The sequence below is a fragment of the Antechinus flavipes genome, chromosome 3, assembly GCF_016432865.1.
Source record: "Antechinus flavipes isolate AdamAnt ecotype Samford, QLD, Australia chromosome 3, AdamAnt_v2, whole genome shotgun sequence".
Lineage (NCBI taxonomy): Eukaryota > Metazoa > Chordata > Mammalia > Dasyuromorphia > Dasyuridae > Antechinus > Antechinus flavipes.
This window is the reverse complement of record NC_067400.1, coordinates 566542882-566562681: the sequence shown is the minus strand read 5'-3', so window position 1 is coordinate 566562681 and position 19800 is coordinate 566542882. Positions and strand designations below refer to the sequence as shown.

At 37.7% G+C, this 19800-nt stretch overlaps 2 protein-coding genes across 2 annotated transcripts in view; both read right to left on the bottom strand.

The window, feature by feature from the left end:
• Positions 1 to 616: 616 nt before the first annotated feature.
• On the bottom strand, positions 617 to 4500 carry TMCO2 (transmembrane and coiled-coil domains 2). Its single transcript, XM_051987773.1, has 2 exons — positions 4194 to 4500; positions 617 to 1029 (listed from the first exon to the last, which is right to left on the bottom strand). Exons 1-2 carry the CDS (start codon positions 4407 to 4409, stop codon positions 697 to 699), a joined length of 549 nt encoding a protein of 182 aa, XP_051843733.1. The 5' UTR covers positions 4410 to 4500; the 3' UTR covers positions 617 to 696.
• A 7683-nt stretch (positions 4501 to 12183) lies between these two features.
• The window catches only part of RLF (RLF zinc finger), a 98685-nt gene continuing 91068 nt past the window's right edge, over positions 12184 to 19800 (bottom strand). Inside the window, exon 8 of the mRNA XM_051987772.1 lies at positions 12184 to 17422. Coding sequence (XP_051843732.1) covers positions 12665 to 17422 — 4758 coding nt within the window. The 3' untranslated portion in view covers positions 12184 to 12664. The remainder of the gene's footprint in view (positions 17423 to 19800) is intronic.

Sequence of the window (19800 nt, the reverse complement as noted above, 5' to 3'; positions counted from 1 at the left end):
GAACTCAGGTCCTCTCGACTTCAGGGCTGGTGCTCTATCTACAGCGCCACCTAGCTGCCCCTGCATAAGAATTGAGACGAACCATTAACCATCCCAAAGATATTATTCTAGATTCAGTTCAATTACTTTCTTAGGACTGAAATTGCTGAGAAATTGCCCATTTCCCCTGTTGGAGGAAACTTCCTTAAGGAATAGGCAATTTCTCAGCAACTTTATTTCTTCAACAAATTTGTTACATCAACAATTTCATAGTTCTGGACCAATCCCACACACCAATTCGGAAATTAGTCCCACATTTCCATCTCCTTTCTCACCTGTCTTCTCTCATCCAGAATGCTTCCTGTAACCTCAACTTTTCTTCTCATTCTCTACTAATTTTCCTCTACTAAGTTCTTTTTCCAGGGTTGGACCCAACTAATGGGGCCTGAGTAGGTGCTTGATCAATGTTTTGAACACTATTACCCAGGGAGCTTTTAACATTTGTGGATGCTGCTGCTGCCCCATCCATGTTTCATCCCCCCCCCACTTACTTCCCCCCAATCCAGGGGGAATCCTCTCTCAGTCTTAGGAAAGAGAGAAAATCTAGTGGATAAACAAGGTGGTCCACAGAGCCAGATTAGGGATATGAAGTATTTTATTTGTACTCCACATGCCACTCAAGATGATGGATGGAAGTCTTTCTAGGGAGGGGTAGACTCATATCCTGGATTCATGGTCAGATGTAGAGGTAAACCCAGAAGTGGGCATGGGGCTCTGACAGTCCGAGCAGCTACAATAGGGCGCTGTACAATTCCTCTTGCCGTTTTTGTAGTTTACGATCAAATTTTCCAGATCCTTCACTTTACACTCTACCATTTGAAGCTTTTTGAGAATTTTCTCCTGCAGGTTCAGGGTGACCAACATGTTATTTTTATCTTGGTTAATGGGGCAATAGACTGTTCCTCCACTGTTGTTGGACAATATTTCTTGAAAAAGATCTGTGCCCTTCTTGTAAAGCATAAGGAGTAAGTTAATAAAGAGGATGATTTTCTAAAACAAAAGAAAACAAAACATTTTAAGTTGATTATATTTATGTCCATGAAAACATTATTAACCCAATTCTAGTGGGGCATGACCTTAATCTAGCAGTCAGTCTTTCTTGGCCTTCCTTAACTTTCTTATTTTAAAAATGGGGAAAAGGATCCTAGTTTTATCTTCTTGTAATTAAGTTTTTGTAGTGTTATGTAAAATAGTTATTAATTCAACAAAACACTTTTACTCACAATTAGTAGGGAAGGGGTCCTAGCTGAGCATTTTTTTCTGGGTACCTGAAAAATCTCTCGTTTTAACCCAAGACTTTGTTCCCTTTAGAAATACATTAGAGCCTTTCCCTCGCCTATTCAGCATATGGTAAAGTTCCAAGAACTTCATCTCTTGAAGCTTGTTTGCCCACCTATAAAACAGATTGTAATATTTTATGCCTCCTGCTAAAGAAATCTCTAGTAGCTCCCTATTAGGTATAAGAAAAAAAAAACAACTTTTCACAATTGTCATAACATCTTCCCTAGCTTTTCACACTCATGCATTCTGGGTCCTCAATAAATGGGTCCCTCCTTTCTGCTCTTTAAACTCTTGCTGCTGTGCTGAGGCACTGGCATAAATGCACTTTCCCCTCACCACCTCTTCTTATTCACAACAATAACAACGGACATTTAGATACTGCTTTTAAGGCTTTCAAAATGCTTCACCGACATTTACTTGGTTCTCACAACAACCTGTGGATCTATGAATCCTCCTTTTTCACAGATGAGAAAACAGATTCAGAGAGGTCACACATGAACCCTGGACCACAGAGTTAAGTATAAGTATTGGAACCCATGTTTCAGGGTTCCAACTCTCTATGTGCTATTTCTCACTACAGAGCCAAAAGAGATCTTAGAACATAGACTGTCAGTCATAAAGACCCAAGTTCAAATCCCATCTCAAACATTTGTTGATTATGTGAATCTGGGCACAGCACTTAACTGTTTGGTGCCTCAGTTTTCTCAATTATAAAGTAGCTAGAATACTACCATCTACCATCTACTAGGATCAAAGGAGATAAACGAGATGCTAAGCACATAGAAGGCACTTAATAAGGGTGCATTTCTTTCCATCCTTCCTGACTTGGTCTAGGTCTCTGTCAGTGGTTAGTGCATCAAAGTCACCTCTTAGAATCCCTAGCTTCCTTCAAGGTTCTCATGATGTACCATCTTCCACAGGAGATCCTCCCTGATTCTCACAGGGATTACACTGTGCTTGGGCTGGATTTGAGAGAAATTAAATCCACCTCTAGGCCAAGGATGGACAACATATGATGGCCCATGATGACCACAGAAACAGTCATTCCATTTTTCACTGCAGGCTGAGAAATTGACGCTATACGAGTGATTTGGTTAAAAGAATTATTTGAAGCAACTCTGAAATACAGGAGATTGAGTGGAATGTGGGTTCTAGCCAGGACCTGCCTTGGAAAACAGCCTTATAAACCTACACTCTATTATTAGTCCCATTTTACAGATAAAACTGATGTAAAGAGGTTACTTGCTTAGGATCACACAGTAATAAGCTGATGTTGGATTTGAACTCAGGTCTCCCTGACTTCAACCCTGGTGTCCTATCCACTGAATTACATAGCTACCCTGTTACTTTTTCCAACCTTTTTCATCGATTCCTAAATATCAATGCTTCATTTACAAAATAACCTAATGAGCATGTCTGTCATTCTGTAGCCAAAGAACTTTAAGTGGTTCTCCTGCTAAATGAGAAAATAACCACTTCTAAGTTTCTTCACCATATGGCTCCAGCCAACCTTTACTCATCTTATTTAACTTTATTTCTCTCCCTTCATGCACTCCACCTTCTAGCCAAATCACATCAAGACCATTCATTTTGGTGTTGCTAGCAACACATTTTGACATACCTTCCTTCTGCTAGGCTTAGCTCAAATAACACTTCTTCTGTAATAAAATAATTATATATATATGCATATATATATAATAAAAGTCAAAAAATATGCTTCCCCTCTAAATTTCTCCCTCTCTTCAAATTCTCCTAGAAGTTTGAATTTTCCTTAATCCCTACTCTTGTTTTAGATTTACTTAAGTATCATTAACTTCCCCCAGAAAACTATATAACTTTTTGTATTCATATTTCTACCCTCCAGCACAGAAGCTTCTCTTGAATTCACAGGAGATATCTGGGTCTGGTGATTTTAAAGTTCCAGGATGTGATGACATTTGGGTTTTAAACACCGAACAAAAATTTAATTTCTTTTTCACATCCATTTTATAAAAGTCTTAACCGAATAATGAACATTCTTCGAAATCCAGCTTATCATCAACTATTCCAAATCCTCCCTGGATTTTTGATCTAGGAGCCTCATGTAGGATCCTCTAAGACCTTTTTGTACTTGTATGATTCAATTCAACTCACTAGTTCACCTCAATTTGGAGACCTGTGCAATATATTAGGAATAAAAATGGTATCAGACTATAGATTCATTTCAAAAATGGGAAAAGGATCAAGGAAGCTTTGAGGAAAGTCAATAAGCACTACTCAGTGATAATTGCTGGGGGAAGCATAAATATAGAGTACTAAGTGTACTCCCTGTATCAGAAAAGTTAAAGCAGCCCAGTATTAAAAGGGATTTAGAGGATTTTGAGTATTCTCATGTGAAGCATGAATCCTCATATATCACTCATCAGTGGTCTCACATGCTCTGCTTGAAATTTTTCAGGGCAGAGGAGTTCACTATGCCTAGAATGTCTTTTCCTATAATTTCTGCCCATATAGCCCTAGTTCTACCCCTTGAGAGCTTAGCTCAACAATTTTAGCGCCCCCTTCCCAATAAATCCTTAATATATTTAAACATCAATGACCCATTCTTAGAAATCTTTTTAACCAGATTAAACCTTTGTTTCTTCCTGTTGATACTCAGTGAGGCTCCTTTATCATCCTAGAGTTGATGCTAAAGCAAATTCAAGCCACACACTGTCTTGCCAGAAAACATTTTTGGCAATTTCAACTTTTTAAGGTTCTTGTCAATTTCAGTGGCCAGAGTTCATTTCTGAAAATACTAACCCAATTTTAAAATTCTTTAGATTATTAAATGGTAATTACAACTCTTGTACGATTACTTAAACTCCTCAGTAACAAAAAAAAAAGAGTATAACCTGAATCGATCGAAAAGTTCGTTTCCAAAAGGCATATGTTCCTATTACCAGGAAAATGGTAAGGATAATCCAAAACATGGTTTGCCAAGTTGGATTTAGGTATTCTGAGAGCCAAGAATCTGACTTCAAAATGAGATTATTATCTTGCAGCCAGTTCCAAAGTGTGGCAAAAGAGAAGAATCCAGAAGTTTGATCGATGTAGGATGATGATGGCATTTTACCCCTATTGCAATTCCTGGAACTACATGTGCAATATGCAGGAAGAACTTTCCATCAGAGGCCTTGGGAGTACAAGTTTGTGTTAGGAGCCATAGGGTTAAATACAGGCTGCTCTTCAGCTTATTATGAACTGTGTCTTTATGATGTCATTATCCCACAGACATTTGAGAGGAGGGCCAAGTCAGGATATTATTAATGTTTCTCCTAGCCTTTCTGCAAATCATCCTATTACTCTGTTCTTCATTACCACTTAATATTCCTCTAACACTTTTAAGTTTTGAAAAGTTGTGTAGCAGAAAATCTGTCCAAGGACGTGGGTTCAAAAGATATCTTGGCCAATTACTTAGCTGTGGAAACACAGGCAAGTTATTTCATCTCTCTGGAGGCCCTTTTCTTCATTTACAAAATGAGGGCAAATTAAATGATCTCTAAGTTCATTTCTATGAGGTTATCTTCCAACTCTAATTCTATGATATTAAATTTATCTTTATTACAACAACTCTAAAAGACAGTGCATTTTATGGTAATTTTATTTGAGAAGGGGTAGCTAGATGTCACAATGGATAGAGTGCTGGGCCTGGGGTAGGGAAGACTCATCTGCCCAAGTTCAAATCTGGCCTCAGACACTTACTAGCTGTGTGACTTAACACCAGTTGCCTGTTTCCTCACCTGTAAGGTGAACTGAAGGAACTGATAAACCACTCTAGTATCTGTGTTAAGAAAACCACCATAAATAGGGTCATGAAGAATCAAACATAATTGAGAAATGACTGAACAACTATTCTATAGTCTAAAATCATGCAATTCTGAGGTTACAATAAATTGAAAGGTCTCCAACAGGTCTCCTGATTTTGAATTCTGCATTACCATTCTCACCATGAGAGCAACAGAGTGACTACAGAGTAGGATTCTTCTGTTAGTGTTAGAATCCTTATAAGCTGTTAAGTCATTAGAATTGATAGAGACGATAATTATCTAAATTAGCATGGTTCGGTATGATTGATCTGATCTTACAAGGAGATGTTAAGGGCCAGAACTTGAAGCAAGGTACTAAGTGGAACTGATAGAAACAATGCTTCTGTTCACACCTTTAGAGAGCTCATATAAGCAAGCTCTTAGGGCCAGAGAGCACTCTGGGACAGACACAGAGCATTCTGGGAAGAAGCCCACAAGCCCACTCTCAAAGGCAGAGTCAGATTCATTCCATCTTCCACCTTTGTGCTGGCTGGAGGCTGAAGAAGGCAGAGGCCAAAGACAACTGCAAGAGCTCTTGGAACCAAGCAGAAAGATAGGCCTCTAAGAAAAACTAACCAGACTATTTTGGAAGGAGAAAGTAAACGTTTGGATGTTATCAGCTGGCTGCATTTGGAATGATTATTACTCCGAACTGAAACTAAGGCTGCCTCCAGAAAACCTCCCTGAGAAACCTGCTCTTAGAGAGAACCATTATATTATATTAAAGAAGAGAACACCACATGTTAGGTTCAGTAAGACAACATGGCAAATAGTGATGGACAGAGAATGAGATGTTGGGCCCTCAAAATTTACTGCATTAACATCTATTACATGTCTTGGGAAATAGCCTGAATCATTTTCTTTGCTCTTTCAGACAACTTAAGGAAACGAAAAGATTAAAATGCATGGGAGAAGAGAAAAATATGCAAGTTCTGTGTTATGTCAGTAAAAACCTGAGTTTAGAAAAGATGAAAATCAGTAAAAGGGTTGGAATAATCAAGGTACATTTCATAGAGATACCTTTTAAAGGCTTCAATAGAAAGAGGGTTGAGAGCTCACTTCAAGACTAGGTCAAGATGAAGGATGAAGATTGGGAGCAAAAGTACTTTGGGTTTCACTGACAATGAGGAAGTTGCCCAGACTAGAAAATGCATGTTTATAGTATAAGATGGTGTCAGACTGAAAACCTAACAGAATTGATGAAGCAGAAAAAAGGAGGTTTTAGCTTTTGGGGTATGAGCATAATATAACATGATAACATTGCTTGAGATTTGTGATATATATATGCACACAAAATGGAGTAGGGAGAACCAAATATCAGGAAAAGCAGTAAACAGCTCAGTTTTTTGTTTCCAAAAAAAAGGGGGTGGGCTTACACTGGGTTAACATAGAAATGCTGAAGGAAAATGACCTTTGTTTGAAGGGAAAAAAATTTACAGGTCACTTTGAAAGAAATGATAACTTTCAACTTAAATGCTGTTGAAGGATTTGGGACAAAACTAGATGCCAGATATTAATATCTATAGGATATTACAGTCCTGAAGTTAAAGATAAAATACAGGAAAGAACAAGAGAATATTGTCAGGATTAACTAAAACCATAAACCAGTATGCTTTAAAGGGCAGAATTTGATAAAAATGGGATATTTAATAACTCCTTGTTTGTTTAGTCTAAGCAGAATGACCTGTTGAGGCTTAGCTTGAAGCACAACAGTGATAAAAGCATTAATATTTCTACAGACCAATAGCTGAGAATTTCATTTTATATTTTAAATTAACTTTGAAGTAGCAAAGCAAAACTGAAATTGAAGCCATGATTCAAAAATTTATTAGCAGCCAGATATAAACAGCTAAGGCCATCTCTTACTTAATCCAAATACCAATAACTGAGAATTATCAAGCCAAGATAATTGCCTGTGAAAAACAATTCAGAAGAGGAATCATCAGGAATAACTAAAAGCTCTTGATATGTAATTTCAATAGTTTTAACAATGTCAACCATTCTTTGGAAGCCAAGACATTACTCTCCTACTTCTGTCAGACCATTCCTCTCAATTTCCTTTGTGGGATCCTCTTGTGGGTGTGGGTGCACGCCAACACCCTCACTTAAGTTTTATCTCTCTACACGTAATGAATTCATCATCTTCCATAAATTTAATTAACAACTATGCAAACAACTACCAAATCTTTATGCCCAATACTAATTGATTTATGCGCAACACTAATTTATTCCCATATCATGCCCATGTAGATATCTTCTTATAAATAAGCATTAAGCACTTATGTACTTAGTACTCTACCAAGTGCTTGAAATACAAAGACAAAAATTAAATCCCAGTTCCTCACCAGGGGAGGTGTGTGTGTGTGTGTGTGTGTGTGTGTGTGTGTGTGTGTGTAGGCAGACACAGATCTCTATATCCATTGATATCAAATAAATACAAACTAGTTTTGGGAGGGAATACACTACTAGCTGGGCAGATCAGGAAAGGATTTATGTGGCTATGAACTAACGGGAATTCCATCTGAAACATTTGTTCAAAATGGAACTCCTATATTTCAATAAATTCACCCCTCCTTCAACTTCTCTATTTCTATAGAGGACATCAACAACCTTTTAGTCAACTACTGATTCCCAATCTGGGCATTAATCTTAAGTCTTCTGCTTTATTCCAAATCTAATCAGTTGCCAAACCTTATTTTCTCTAATCTCTACAACTCTCACATGTCCCTTTCTTTCCATTCACTCTACTTGAATGTTAATTCTCACTTTCTTTAACTGTTATGGGTCTCCTAAATGTTTCCCCTACTTTTTCCTTCTTCCATATATTTTCTACCCCGGAAATATCAAATTTGATCAAGCACCATCTGGCTCCCAAACACATTGAAATATATTTGATAAATCTTGTAACAAAATAAAAAATATATAATATTAATGTGATTTTCTAATAAGTAACAACCAGTGCAGCTACAAATTTGACAATCCCTAAATAAATTCCTGAACAATGTGACATCTATTTAACTTTTCCAATTTATTTCATTAGCTACTCCTGGTGCCTGACATTCCATTTCCCATCTGTACATATTTGCATAGTACAAACACACCCTCTCCCCTGTTCCCACAATGCAGGACATCCTCTCCTCCCACTTTGATCTTTTAAGAATCAACTTCTTAAACATTTTCACAGTTCAAGGTTCTGATAAAGGCCTAATTTCCAAAATATATAGAGAATTGACTCTATAAAAAATCAAGCCATTCTCCAATTGATAAATGGTCAAAGTATATGAACAATTTTCAGATGATAAAATTGAAACTATTTCCACTCATACGAGTGTTCCAAATCACTATTGATCAGAGAAATGCAAATTAAGACAACTCCGAGATACCACTACACGCCTGTCAAATTGGCCAAGATGACAGGAAAAAATGATGAATGTTGGAGGGGATGCAGGAAAACTGGGACACTGATGCATTGTTGGTGAAGTTGTGAACGAATCCAGCCATTCTGGAGAGCAATTTGGAACTATGCTCAAAAAGTTTTCAAACTGTGCATACCCTTTGATCCAGCAATGTTTCTACTGGGCTTATACCCCAAAGAGATACTAAAGGGAAAGGGACCTGTATATGCCAAAATGTTTGTGGCAGCCCTCTTTGTGGTGGCCAGAAACTGGAAAACGAGTGGATGCCCATCAATTGGAGAATGGTTGGGTAAATTGTGGTATATGAATATTATGGAATATTATTGTTCTGTAAGAAATGACCGGCAGGATGAATACAGAGGCTTGGAGACTTACATGAACTGATGCTAAGTGAAATGAGCAGAACCAGGAGATCATTATATACTTCCACGATACTGTATTAGGATGTACTTTGATGGAAGTGATTTCTTCGACAAAGAGAAGATCTAACTCAGTTTCAATTTTTCAATGGATAGAAGCAGCTACACCCAAAGAAAAGAAAACTGGAAAACGAATGCAAACTGCATTTTTGTTTTTCTTGGGTTATTTTTACCTTCTGAATCCAATTCTTCCTGTGCAACAAGAGTACTGTTTGGTTCTGCACACATATATTATATCTAGGATATACTGTGACATATTTAACATGTATAGGACTGCTTGCCATCAGGGGGAGGGGGTGGAGGGAGAGGACAAGTCGGAACAGAAGTGAGTGCAAGGAATAATGTAAAAAATTACCCAAGCATGGGTTCTGTCAATAAAAAGTTATATTAAAAAAAAAAATTAACTTCATTTGCCTCATCAGTTTGGTAGTTCTTTTCTTCTGTGCCAAGTATGGATGCATTTAGTTTGCACATATTTTCATTTGCTTTACATGCATGGACTTTATGAACAAGTAAAATTTAAACTGTTTAGGGAGATGACTGTTTCATTAATTTTTCTTTAACTTTACCACCTATCAGTCTCTTCTTCCCAATCCACGTCTCAGTCCCAGTGTAAGCACTGTGTTGATCAAAATGAATATGATGCTTTACCTTGTCTTCAGAGAATATCAGAGTAGGAAGAGACATCAGAGATCATTTAGTTCAATATGCTTATTTTATAGACAAGACATGTCCAAAAAGAGAAATAGATTTTGCTCAAAAGGTTATGCATAAGTCAATGACTATAGTAATCTAGCATTTGATAACCCCAAAGATTCTAGCTTCTAGGATAAGCACTCACTATGACAAAAAATAGCTACAAAAATTGTTAAACAGTATGGCAGAAAGTAGGCACTGACCAACACCTAACACCCTATTCCAAGATAAAGTCGAAATGGGTTCAGGAGTTAGTCAGAAAGGGGGATATTAAGCAAATGAATAGAGCAAGGGATAGTTTACCTGTCAGATCTGTGGAGAAGGGAGATATTTAAGATCAAGGAACTAGTAGAGAGTATGAAATACAAAATGGCTAATTTTGAGTACATTAAGTTAGAAAGTTTTTGCACAAACAAAACTAATGCAGTCAAAATTAGAAGGGAAACAAAACTGGGAAATAATTTTTACAGCTACTGTTTCTGATAAAGGTCTCATTCCTAAAATATAATCAAATTTATAAAAATATAAATCTTTGTCCAATTGATAAATGGTCTAAGTATATGAATGGACAGCTTTCAAATGAAGAAAGAAGTGGAAAAGAAGTGCTCTAAATTGCTAATTAAAGAAATGAGAATTAAAACAATTCTGAGGTACCACCTCGCCCCTCTCAGATTGGCTTAGAAGACAGGAAAAGATGTTAAAAATTGGAGGGGATGTGGGAAAATTAGGATACTAATGCATTGTTGGTGGAGTTGTGAATTGATCCAACCATTTTGGAGAGCAATATATAACTATGCCCAAAGTTATCAAACTGCAAACCCTTAATCCGGCAGTATACTAGGTCTTTATCTCGAAGAGATTATAAAGGAGGGAAAAAGGATATGCAAAAATATTTGTAGTTCTTTTTGTAGTGGCAAGAAATGGAAAAATGTCAATCAGTTGGGAAAATGACTGAAAAAAGTTATGATAAAAGAATGTAATGATTATTGTTCTATACAAAATGATGAGCAGGCTGGTTTCATAAAAGCCTGGAAAAACTTAAATGAACTGAGGTTAATGAAGTGAGCAGAAGCAGAACATTGCACATAGTAATAAGATTGGTGATGATCAACTGTGATGGACTTCATTCTTCTCGGGAATGCCGATTCAAGACAATTTCAATAGATTTGGGATGGAAAATGCCATCTGGATTCAGGAAGAGAATTATGGAGACTGAATGTGGATTGAAGCATAGTATTTTCATTTTCTGTTGGTTTGCTTTTCCTTTTTCATGGTCTTTCCCATTCAGATCTGATTTTTCTTACACAAGACGACAAATATGTTTTAAAAGGAATACACATTTATCTTATATCAGATTGCATGCTTTCTTGGGGAGGGATGAAGTGGGGGAAGAAGAAAGGAAAATTTGGAACCTAAAGTCTTAAATGAATGTTGAAAACTGTATATGGTAGGGAAGGGAAGGTCATATCATGAACTAGTTGCAGTATGAGACTTGAACTGACTGGTTTCCAGACTCCCTCCTATGCCAAATGGATCTTTCCAATGTGAGAAGTGAAATTATTCCTAATTATTCTCAAATGAACTGTTTATCTTGAAAGTAGCAGATCATTACTTCCATAACTTTTAAAAGGGTTACTACCATAAGCAAGCACCATGTTATTCATGTCTGAATAACAGAAATTCTAGGTTGGAAGTGCCACCAGAGGCTATGTAGAACAACCCAAAAGTAAGAATTGCACTTATACTGATGGGACATTAGTGGACTAGTGGTTTGTGACTCCACATGGGATTATCTAATTGAATGGTGTGTGTGTGTGTGTGTGTGTGTGTGTGAGAGAGAGAGAAATTATGACTTATTATCAGTAAATGTTTGATCTGAACACCTATTTTGTATGCCTATATAGCCAGGGTCACATAAAAATTTCTTAGGAGTCACAAGTGGAAAAAGTTTAAGAAGCCTTGAAATAGAGGGTATAAAGAAAAGCTAGTATTATTACATGCAGGAATAGTGAAATAAAGGTGAGGAAAAACATTTCTTGGAGCATTGAAATTTAGTTACCTAGAACTATGATTTCACTAGCGTATCATTGGAAAGACCCATAGAAAATAAAGACCCTCATGTTCAATTATCTCAAACAACACATGCAGGAAAAAACAAAAAACCAAATGATGATTCCTCCACTTCCTTAAGTCTCTGTCTGCCACTTCTAAAACTTCATGAAAGGTGTATCAAGTCCCATCCTTCACACATGAATGAAAGACACTTCCTTTTGGTGAATGTGGATAAAAAATTTCAGTGGACCATGTGACAATTAGTTCTACAATTCCAGGCTGCCATTAAGAACTGGCTCCTCCCTTTCATCTCCACTTTTTAAAACAATGATTTTTCTTTAAATAAGTTTAACACTGGCTGCTTCAGTTAGTCATGACTGGAAAGAAGCACAAGAACACATGTTCATTTCATCTTGTGAATGGCATGAAAATTTTTGCCAATTAAACCAGAAATGGGTGAAAAATTGTAATTTATTGAAACTCAACTCAAAAAATATAAGATGCTGTAGTGTACAATATATTACACAAAGCACCCTTAGGTGCACATTCAAGTCAAGTAAGAACTCTGTCTGCCTCCCTCCCCCCTGCCCTCCCACCCTGGGCCTCAGTATCTGTTCCATATACAATCATGCACACTTAATTTGAAAAAGGAAGCCCCAGTATATTTGATGTATTAATTAGCACCAAACAGAGCACAGTTCCATTTTCTTAATAAAACAAAACAAAACAAAAAAACCCAACCAATAAACAAACCAACTGGGGAGCTAATGAACGCTGCCAATACTGTTGACAAAGATATTATACATTCATGAAAATGCACAGCCTACCCTACCCTAAACAATAGTGTGGCTGCTGCTCAGCCTTTGTTCGAATTGGCAATTGTCCCCATGCTGCAGTACTGAAGCCAGTCTGTTCTCTAAAACAAAACTGCTACTTAGGAACTCCCTACTACACAAAGCTCATCTGTTTTTTTTGTTGGAAACAAGTCTAAAAGAGATGTGGAAAATTTAGATCTTTCCAGGACGACCACCGGCCGCAGATAATGTAGTTGTTTTAAGGCAAGCTCTCCACAGTCTGTTAGTGCCTTATCTAATATGACCCTCAGATTTTCAAGGGAAGGGACAGTTGATGATTCTGCTACAATGATAGGCTGGATTGCAGTCATGTTATCATGAATTGCAGAATCATTGGAAGGAAGAGGTATATCAACTTTAGGGCTTTTTTCATTCACTATACCATCCACAGTTGCATTCCCTGCTAAGTCATCACTGGGCCGTGGAACTTCATTTACTGTTAAGTGCTCCGATGGCTCCCAATCATCAAAATCATCCTCTTTTTCCTTACTTTCCTGAATGAATTTTAAAAATGAAGATTCAAAGCCCATGGGTTTATAAGTCTTCAAATCAAATGATCTGGCCTGTGAATGTTTCCGAAATGTATCTTTTGGAACATGAATTGGAGTTTTTACCACATTATTTTCCAGTCTAGAGGTATGGTGCCCAGTTTCTGGTACCCTTTTTCTTGGTAAAGGCAACTGGAAATTTGTTAAATGGGATCTGCTCTCAGTTCCATCAGTGTTCTTAGGTGTAGACTTTTCAATTTTACAGGAAGAGGGCTCAGTAACATGACACTCTTCCAAGTTAGTGGTTTCTGAACTATGGTTACATTTTGAAGTTTCTCTATATAGGAAGGTATCTGTATTAAATACAGAATTGCTTTCTACACACCCTTCCTGACTACCATTTCCTTTATTTTCTGGATGAGGGGAACTGTTGCTTTTTTGGAGAGATGCTTCATTTTCACCAGTGTGGTGGGTATGTGCTGTGCTTCCTGGTTCACAGTTTCTGGTTTCTTCCTTCTTTACACAAGGCTCTACCTCAGAGGGTGGTTCTTCTTTAATTTTGGTACCATACTTAACACAAACTACTAGCATTTCCATTTGTTGCTCTAAATAAGCACTGCTCATCTGGTGTGTACGTTTGTAATGTCTTAATATACTACTTTCCAATTTGACAACAGATGCACAGCCTTGAATCATGCAGGGGTATTGAGTGTGTTCAGACTGCTCTGCACACATATTTAGGGCTTCCTCTTTTGTTTTAAAAATTATTGGAAGCTTTTTGTCTTTAATCAGCCCACCACATTTTCTAGTTTTAGTATTTAATGCTTTCTTATTATTCTGACTTGTTTCACTGTGAGAGCGGGTAGTTCCATAACCTTTCTCACCTTCACTTCTCAGTACATTCTCATTTTCCACTTTTGGATTCCCAAAGAGGTCATCATAATAGTCCTTGTGTCGATAATACACATGTTGAGAGTAGTTACTTCGATGTGTGAAGATTCTATCACAGCCATTAAGGTCACAATGAATTTCAAAGTCTGAGTTTATCTCTCCTTCAATTCCGTGCTGTTCTGTCAAGTGGTGCTTCAACTTGTTAAGCGTGTAGAAGACCGCTGGGCACTGTGGTTGGCTACAGGGAAACCTGGCAGCAGAATCAGACTCAGAAAGGACTTTCTGCTCTTCAATAGGGTCTAAGTTATGGGAATCACTACAGTGTTTAGCCAGTGCTTTGGAGCATAAGAAACGCTTATTACACTCTTTATATTTGCAAGCAAATATTTTTTTACATTTGACTAATTCCCTTTTTGTTCGTGCTTTGTCTTTTTCCAAACACAACTGCTCCCTGTTATATTGATGCACTGTTCGGTAATGTCGAATCAAGCCCTTTAGGTTTGTGAATGAAGAATTGCAACTTTTATGAATACAATGGAATGGTTTGTGGTACTTGTTCAAAATATAGCACAGATTTCCTTTGGCAACAGTTCTTCTACTCCCTCTTCCCTCTCTTGCTTCTAATTCTTCCCTGTGGCTATCTATTGGTGATGAAATGCTAGATGATTTTCCTGTCATATTATTATCAATTTCCTCACAGGAAGATTCCAAATCAGTTTCAGAACTACACTCTTCCTTTTTAGGATGTCGGATTTGCTTCTCAGAGTTATTCGTCTGATCATCTCCAAGATCTGCACTTCCACAAAAAGTAGAAGCAGAGCAACCACCCAAGACATTACCTTTCAAGTGATCCCCTGTGCAGGGGCTTACATGATCACATTTTCCATTATCAAATAATTTGTGAGTGACTTTTTCATTGCTAATCTGATGCTTATTTTTATAATGAATTCGAAGGTGGGTTTTCCTGGTAAATGACCTTTGGCAAATATGACACTGGAAAGGGGAGTATCGGTGCTGAAACATGGATAACTGTAGGACTTTGTCTCTGGAATAATTATGTTTTTTGACATAATGCATCAACAAAGCCTCTCTGGTCACAAATTCATATTTGCAGCCTTGAAGTTCACAGAAAAATGGTTTGGCTGCCAATTGTGCAAGATATTGACTTGACAAATTTTCTTCTTGGTTCTGAAAGTGAAGGTCTGATATAGAGTTTGATGAAACTGACTGAAGGGACTTAGCACCATTGGATGGATACACTGGCAGTGACCCTGAGAAGGATGTGTGTGTTATTGAGTTTTTCAAGCTTAAGTGTTTCAAGCGTAACAGAAGCTCCAACATGGCATCCTCAGTACACGGAACTCTGGAAGAACAAATGGGGGCTTCGGGAGAATGGTGACAACTTTGAAGATCACTTTTACATTTAGTATGAATATTGTGATCTAGGCCTTCATCTGGGGAGTCACTGTTTGTATCTGAACCAGGCTTAGGCTCAGCATTAAAGTTTTCATTTGTTTGACTGTGTTCACTATCCAAAAATGGAAACATCTCTTTATCTTTTATTCCTAATGGTTTTTTATGCTTGAAATGGCAAGGATGAACCGTTCGGAGATGTTTCTGCATACCCCTAGCATTTTTGTATGTGGAACCACAGCCTTCAAAACCACAGGTAAACTTTTTCCCATCAAAACAAACTGCCACATTGGAACATTTCTCTTTTAAACTGGAAGGGTCAAAGACTTTATCATGAGAGGATAGTAAAATATCTGGCATGGTCTCAGGAGAGTCCAGTGTATCAATGAGTTCTTCATTCATTGAGGCAGATGAGCTGTGACTTAATTGATCACTGGAATTGCTGTCACTGTTGTCTTTTAGGTTATCAGAGCCTGCTTCCTCAATATCTGGAGCTAACTGGGAACTAGTTGCCTCCACAGAGAAAAGCAGATCCTCAGGTAGATGCGATTTCTCAGTTGGGTCAAGTAAATGAGGTTGATCTTGACAACTGTTCTTTTCATTTGCTGCAGATTCAAGCTTTACTGTTGTCTTAATATCTCCATTTGACATGTCACCATTATGCATGGAAAGGTGTTTCTGAAATTCAGTTTTAGAATAGTAGAATTTTTTGCAACCAATAACGTTGCATGTGTAGGATGCATCCCGAAAATGCTGAGCTTCATGGTGATAAAGCTGTCCCAAATCACTGAAAACAATACTGCAGCCATTTAATTCACATTTGTATCGAAGATCCTCATGTTTTTGTTTGTGGTTAAGTAGCTCATTCACTGACCCAAATGTCGCATAGCAGTCTATAGACACACACATATAAGGCTGAGGTCCACAGTGAACTCGCTCATGTTCCCGCAGATGAAAAGCTGTCATGAAATGTCGCCGACAATAAGAACATTTCTCTCTCCGGTTCTTCATGTCCAAGTAATGCTTGGCATTTTCATCATTGTTTTGGTGTTCAGCTTTGAGATGCACACTTAGGTACTTAAATTGCTTAAATACTCGGGAGCAGTCTGTCCCAGGGCAAGGGTATAAATCTCTATCTTGCAAGTGGCAATCCTCTAGTTTGCTGAAGGTAACATACTCTTGAGAGTCTCCCTGCTCATTGGATGACTGATTTTGATCAGATGCTCCAGAAGGACTCCTGGAGCCATTACCCTTTTGGGAACGCTCTCTCTTCATCAATAATTTCTTTCTGGGTCTGTCTCTTCTGCTTGGTGGCATTTTCACATGTTCCATTACATGAGGTACAAAAAATTCCTTTTTTTTGAATTTTTTTATACAGACAGGGCAAGTATAAATTCCATCTTCCATGTGCATCTTGGAATGATGGAGTATCCTAGCTTCTATACATTCTCTTTTGCAGAGGACACAGAAGAACTTATACTGGAGCCACCTCTGATATCTTTCAGAAGAACCAATTGGTTTTTTGTCTCTTTTCTCCTTCTGCTGATCTGTTGAATCTCTTCTTTTGGAATGTTTATCATCTTTGTTCTCTTCATAGTCACTGAGGAAAGACTCCAAAACATCTGTCTCATTAATTGACATCTCATAGCCACTGAGGTCATCATCTGAATCAGAAGCTTCTTGACCTAGGAGTTGGTGACAATGTCGTTTTAAGGTTTTCCAGTCCCAAAATTCAGGATCAAAAGGCCAATGTGCTTTTAAAGCTAACAAAAGCTCACATCGGAGAGAGTTGGGAACCGGAGCATTTTCCTCATCAAACTTCTGATCTGGTTGCAGGTATAGTTCTTCTAACAGGTTAAATCCAGCCCAGCTGGGCTCTAACAAAAATTCAGTAAGCTGACAGGCTCTTCTAACTTCAAGATCTTCTGGTAAAAGACAACCAATTGTTTTACACACTGATGTTTTCATTTCATCATCTTCACTTGATCGAATTTGAAGGGCTCTCACACATAATAAAATGGACACTGCCACACCAGCATCTTCTGCCTAACAGAAGAGAGGAAGAAAAAAATTGATTTTGTCCTGAAACAGAGAAGAAAATTATATAAAAATACTCTCACCAGCTCTCCAACCTTGTACCATTCTTTGGCCCTGGGTTACTGGCCTTTTCAATGCAATGAGGATATATCTCATCTAATGAATGAAAACAGCTGAATATGTCTGTGTAAAAAATCTGCACTATTGTTACTATTCCTAAACATACCAAAGTTTTATATTGATTTTCTTTTCCTTTTGAAAGCTAGCTTTATTTCACTTGAATCACAATTATGTGAAATTTCTTTCTTTTTTGTTGAGGCAATTAGGGTAAAGTGATTTGCCCAGGGTCACAGAATTAGGAAGTGTTAAGTGTCTGAGACCACATTTGAACTCAGGTTCTCATGACTTCAGGGCCGGTGCTCTATCCACTGCATCACCTAGCTGCCCCAATTATGTGCACTTCTGAAATTAATAAGTTTAGGGGTGGACACTTCACTTTTCTTGTCAGTACTAACTACTAATTTTTACTAATTTTTATCACTTTTGAAAAGTCATCTGTATTTTTGGGACAATCTTACTAAAGAACCTGGGTGTACGTATTCAAAGAGGAGGACTGGCACCTTTGGTGGGCTTGAGGGCTTTATTCACCCTTGGTGTATACATGGCACTCAACTCTCACCTGTGGCTCTAAGAAGCTGTAGCATATATGACGGTCACTCTTTGGTAAATACCATTTTGGCAGACAGGTCAACCATGGGGGGAATAACCAAAGGGTCACAAATCTATTGGGGAATTAGAGGAGTGACCAATTCAAGCACCTGAAGACTTCCCTTGCTGGAATGGGCAGATGAGAACAATTAATTCCAATAACCATGAAGGCAATTGAAGCAAATGCTATGGAGTGGTTAGAGCTTTGTCTGACATGGAAGATGTAAGATCATTCACTGCAATTCCGAGTCACTGTGAGTTATCCTGATTTTTGTTTTGTCCCTGGACATTGGTGACTAAAGAAAAAAAAGTGAGGCTGCCAACTTTGTGCAATTCTACCGCACTTAAATCCAATTTAAATACAAGATACCATCATGTGATGTCATTGATCTAGTTCAAAAATGAAAGACCAATAATAACTAAAGAAAACAGACAAATGCTTGAAACATTTCCTAAGACAGCTACACAATTTGCTTTGGAAAGATGTTCTAGTCTCTTGATCTTAATATGAAAATGAAAGTAATCTTTAATTATTCAAGTTGGTGCCCACTTGATCTCACATAAAAATGTGAGAAAAATCAACCACAATTTATATATGTATATTTCCTAAACACCCATCCAGTAGTGGGCCTTGTGGGAGATACAAAGTAATAAAAAATTTAGTCGTTAGCCTCAAACTTAAAACTTGGTACACACATAGAGATGTATATTGATACTGATTTTCAGTGCTGTGGTCAACAGAAGAATGATAAGACAAACTGGATGCAGAAGTTGTAGCTTAGATAAACATGGAAGAGTAAAGGGGATTTCCTAGACAAAGGTAATTGTATGAAAGGCAGGAAAGCTGGAAAGTAACTTACCAAAGCAATTCAAGGTCATATACAGTACAAATATGATGTGTTAAAAAAAATTCATTTTTATTTAAATTATTAACATTCAGAACATGAATGTGTTGGGAGTACTTTAGGGATGATGCATATTTTTATAATTCACACATCTGTGCCTATGCCCACTGGGCAATGAAGGAAATTGAGGTACTACTAATTAAGTGACTTGGCACAGATATATTATATAAAAAGTTATATGATGTATTACCCATCTGATGATCTTTCTTAGAATCACAGACAGCTGGAAGGGACACTGGAAGTCATCTAGTCCACCCCCCTCACTTTACAGAGGAGGAAACTGAGGTCCAGAGAGGTTATGTGACTTGCCCAAGGTCACACAGGTAGTGGTAGTGGTAGTGGTAGTAGTAGTAGTAGTAGTAGTAGTAGTAGTAGTAGTGGTAGTGGTAGTAGTAGTAGTGGTAGTAGTAAGTAGCATTCGGGCAGGATTCAAACTCAGGTCCTCTGACTCCAAATCCAGTGTTTCTTATACTATACCACCTTCCTGATTCTCCACCTCTGTTCCAGGAACAAGAATAGGTAATTATGTCTTCATTCAGAGACCACAACCTTCTTACTGGTTGTTTCTAACATCCATCATATCGCCTCAAACTTCTTAGGGTGATTCACTCAACCCCACCCACTCTGACCATGTTAAAGAGTTTGAAGTAAGCTTATCACCCCCCTCTACACATGTTATCTTCTCTGACTATTCTTAACCCAGCTCTCAACACTACACCAAGAGGTTGTTTAATCATATCTGGGGGTTCTTTTTGAATCCTTTTAGGCATTACT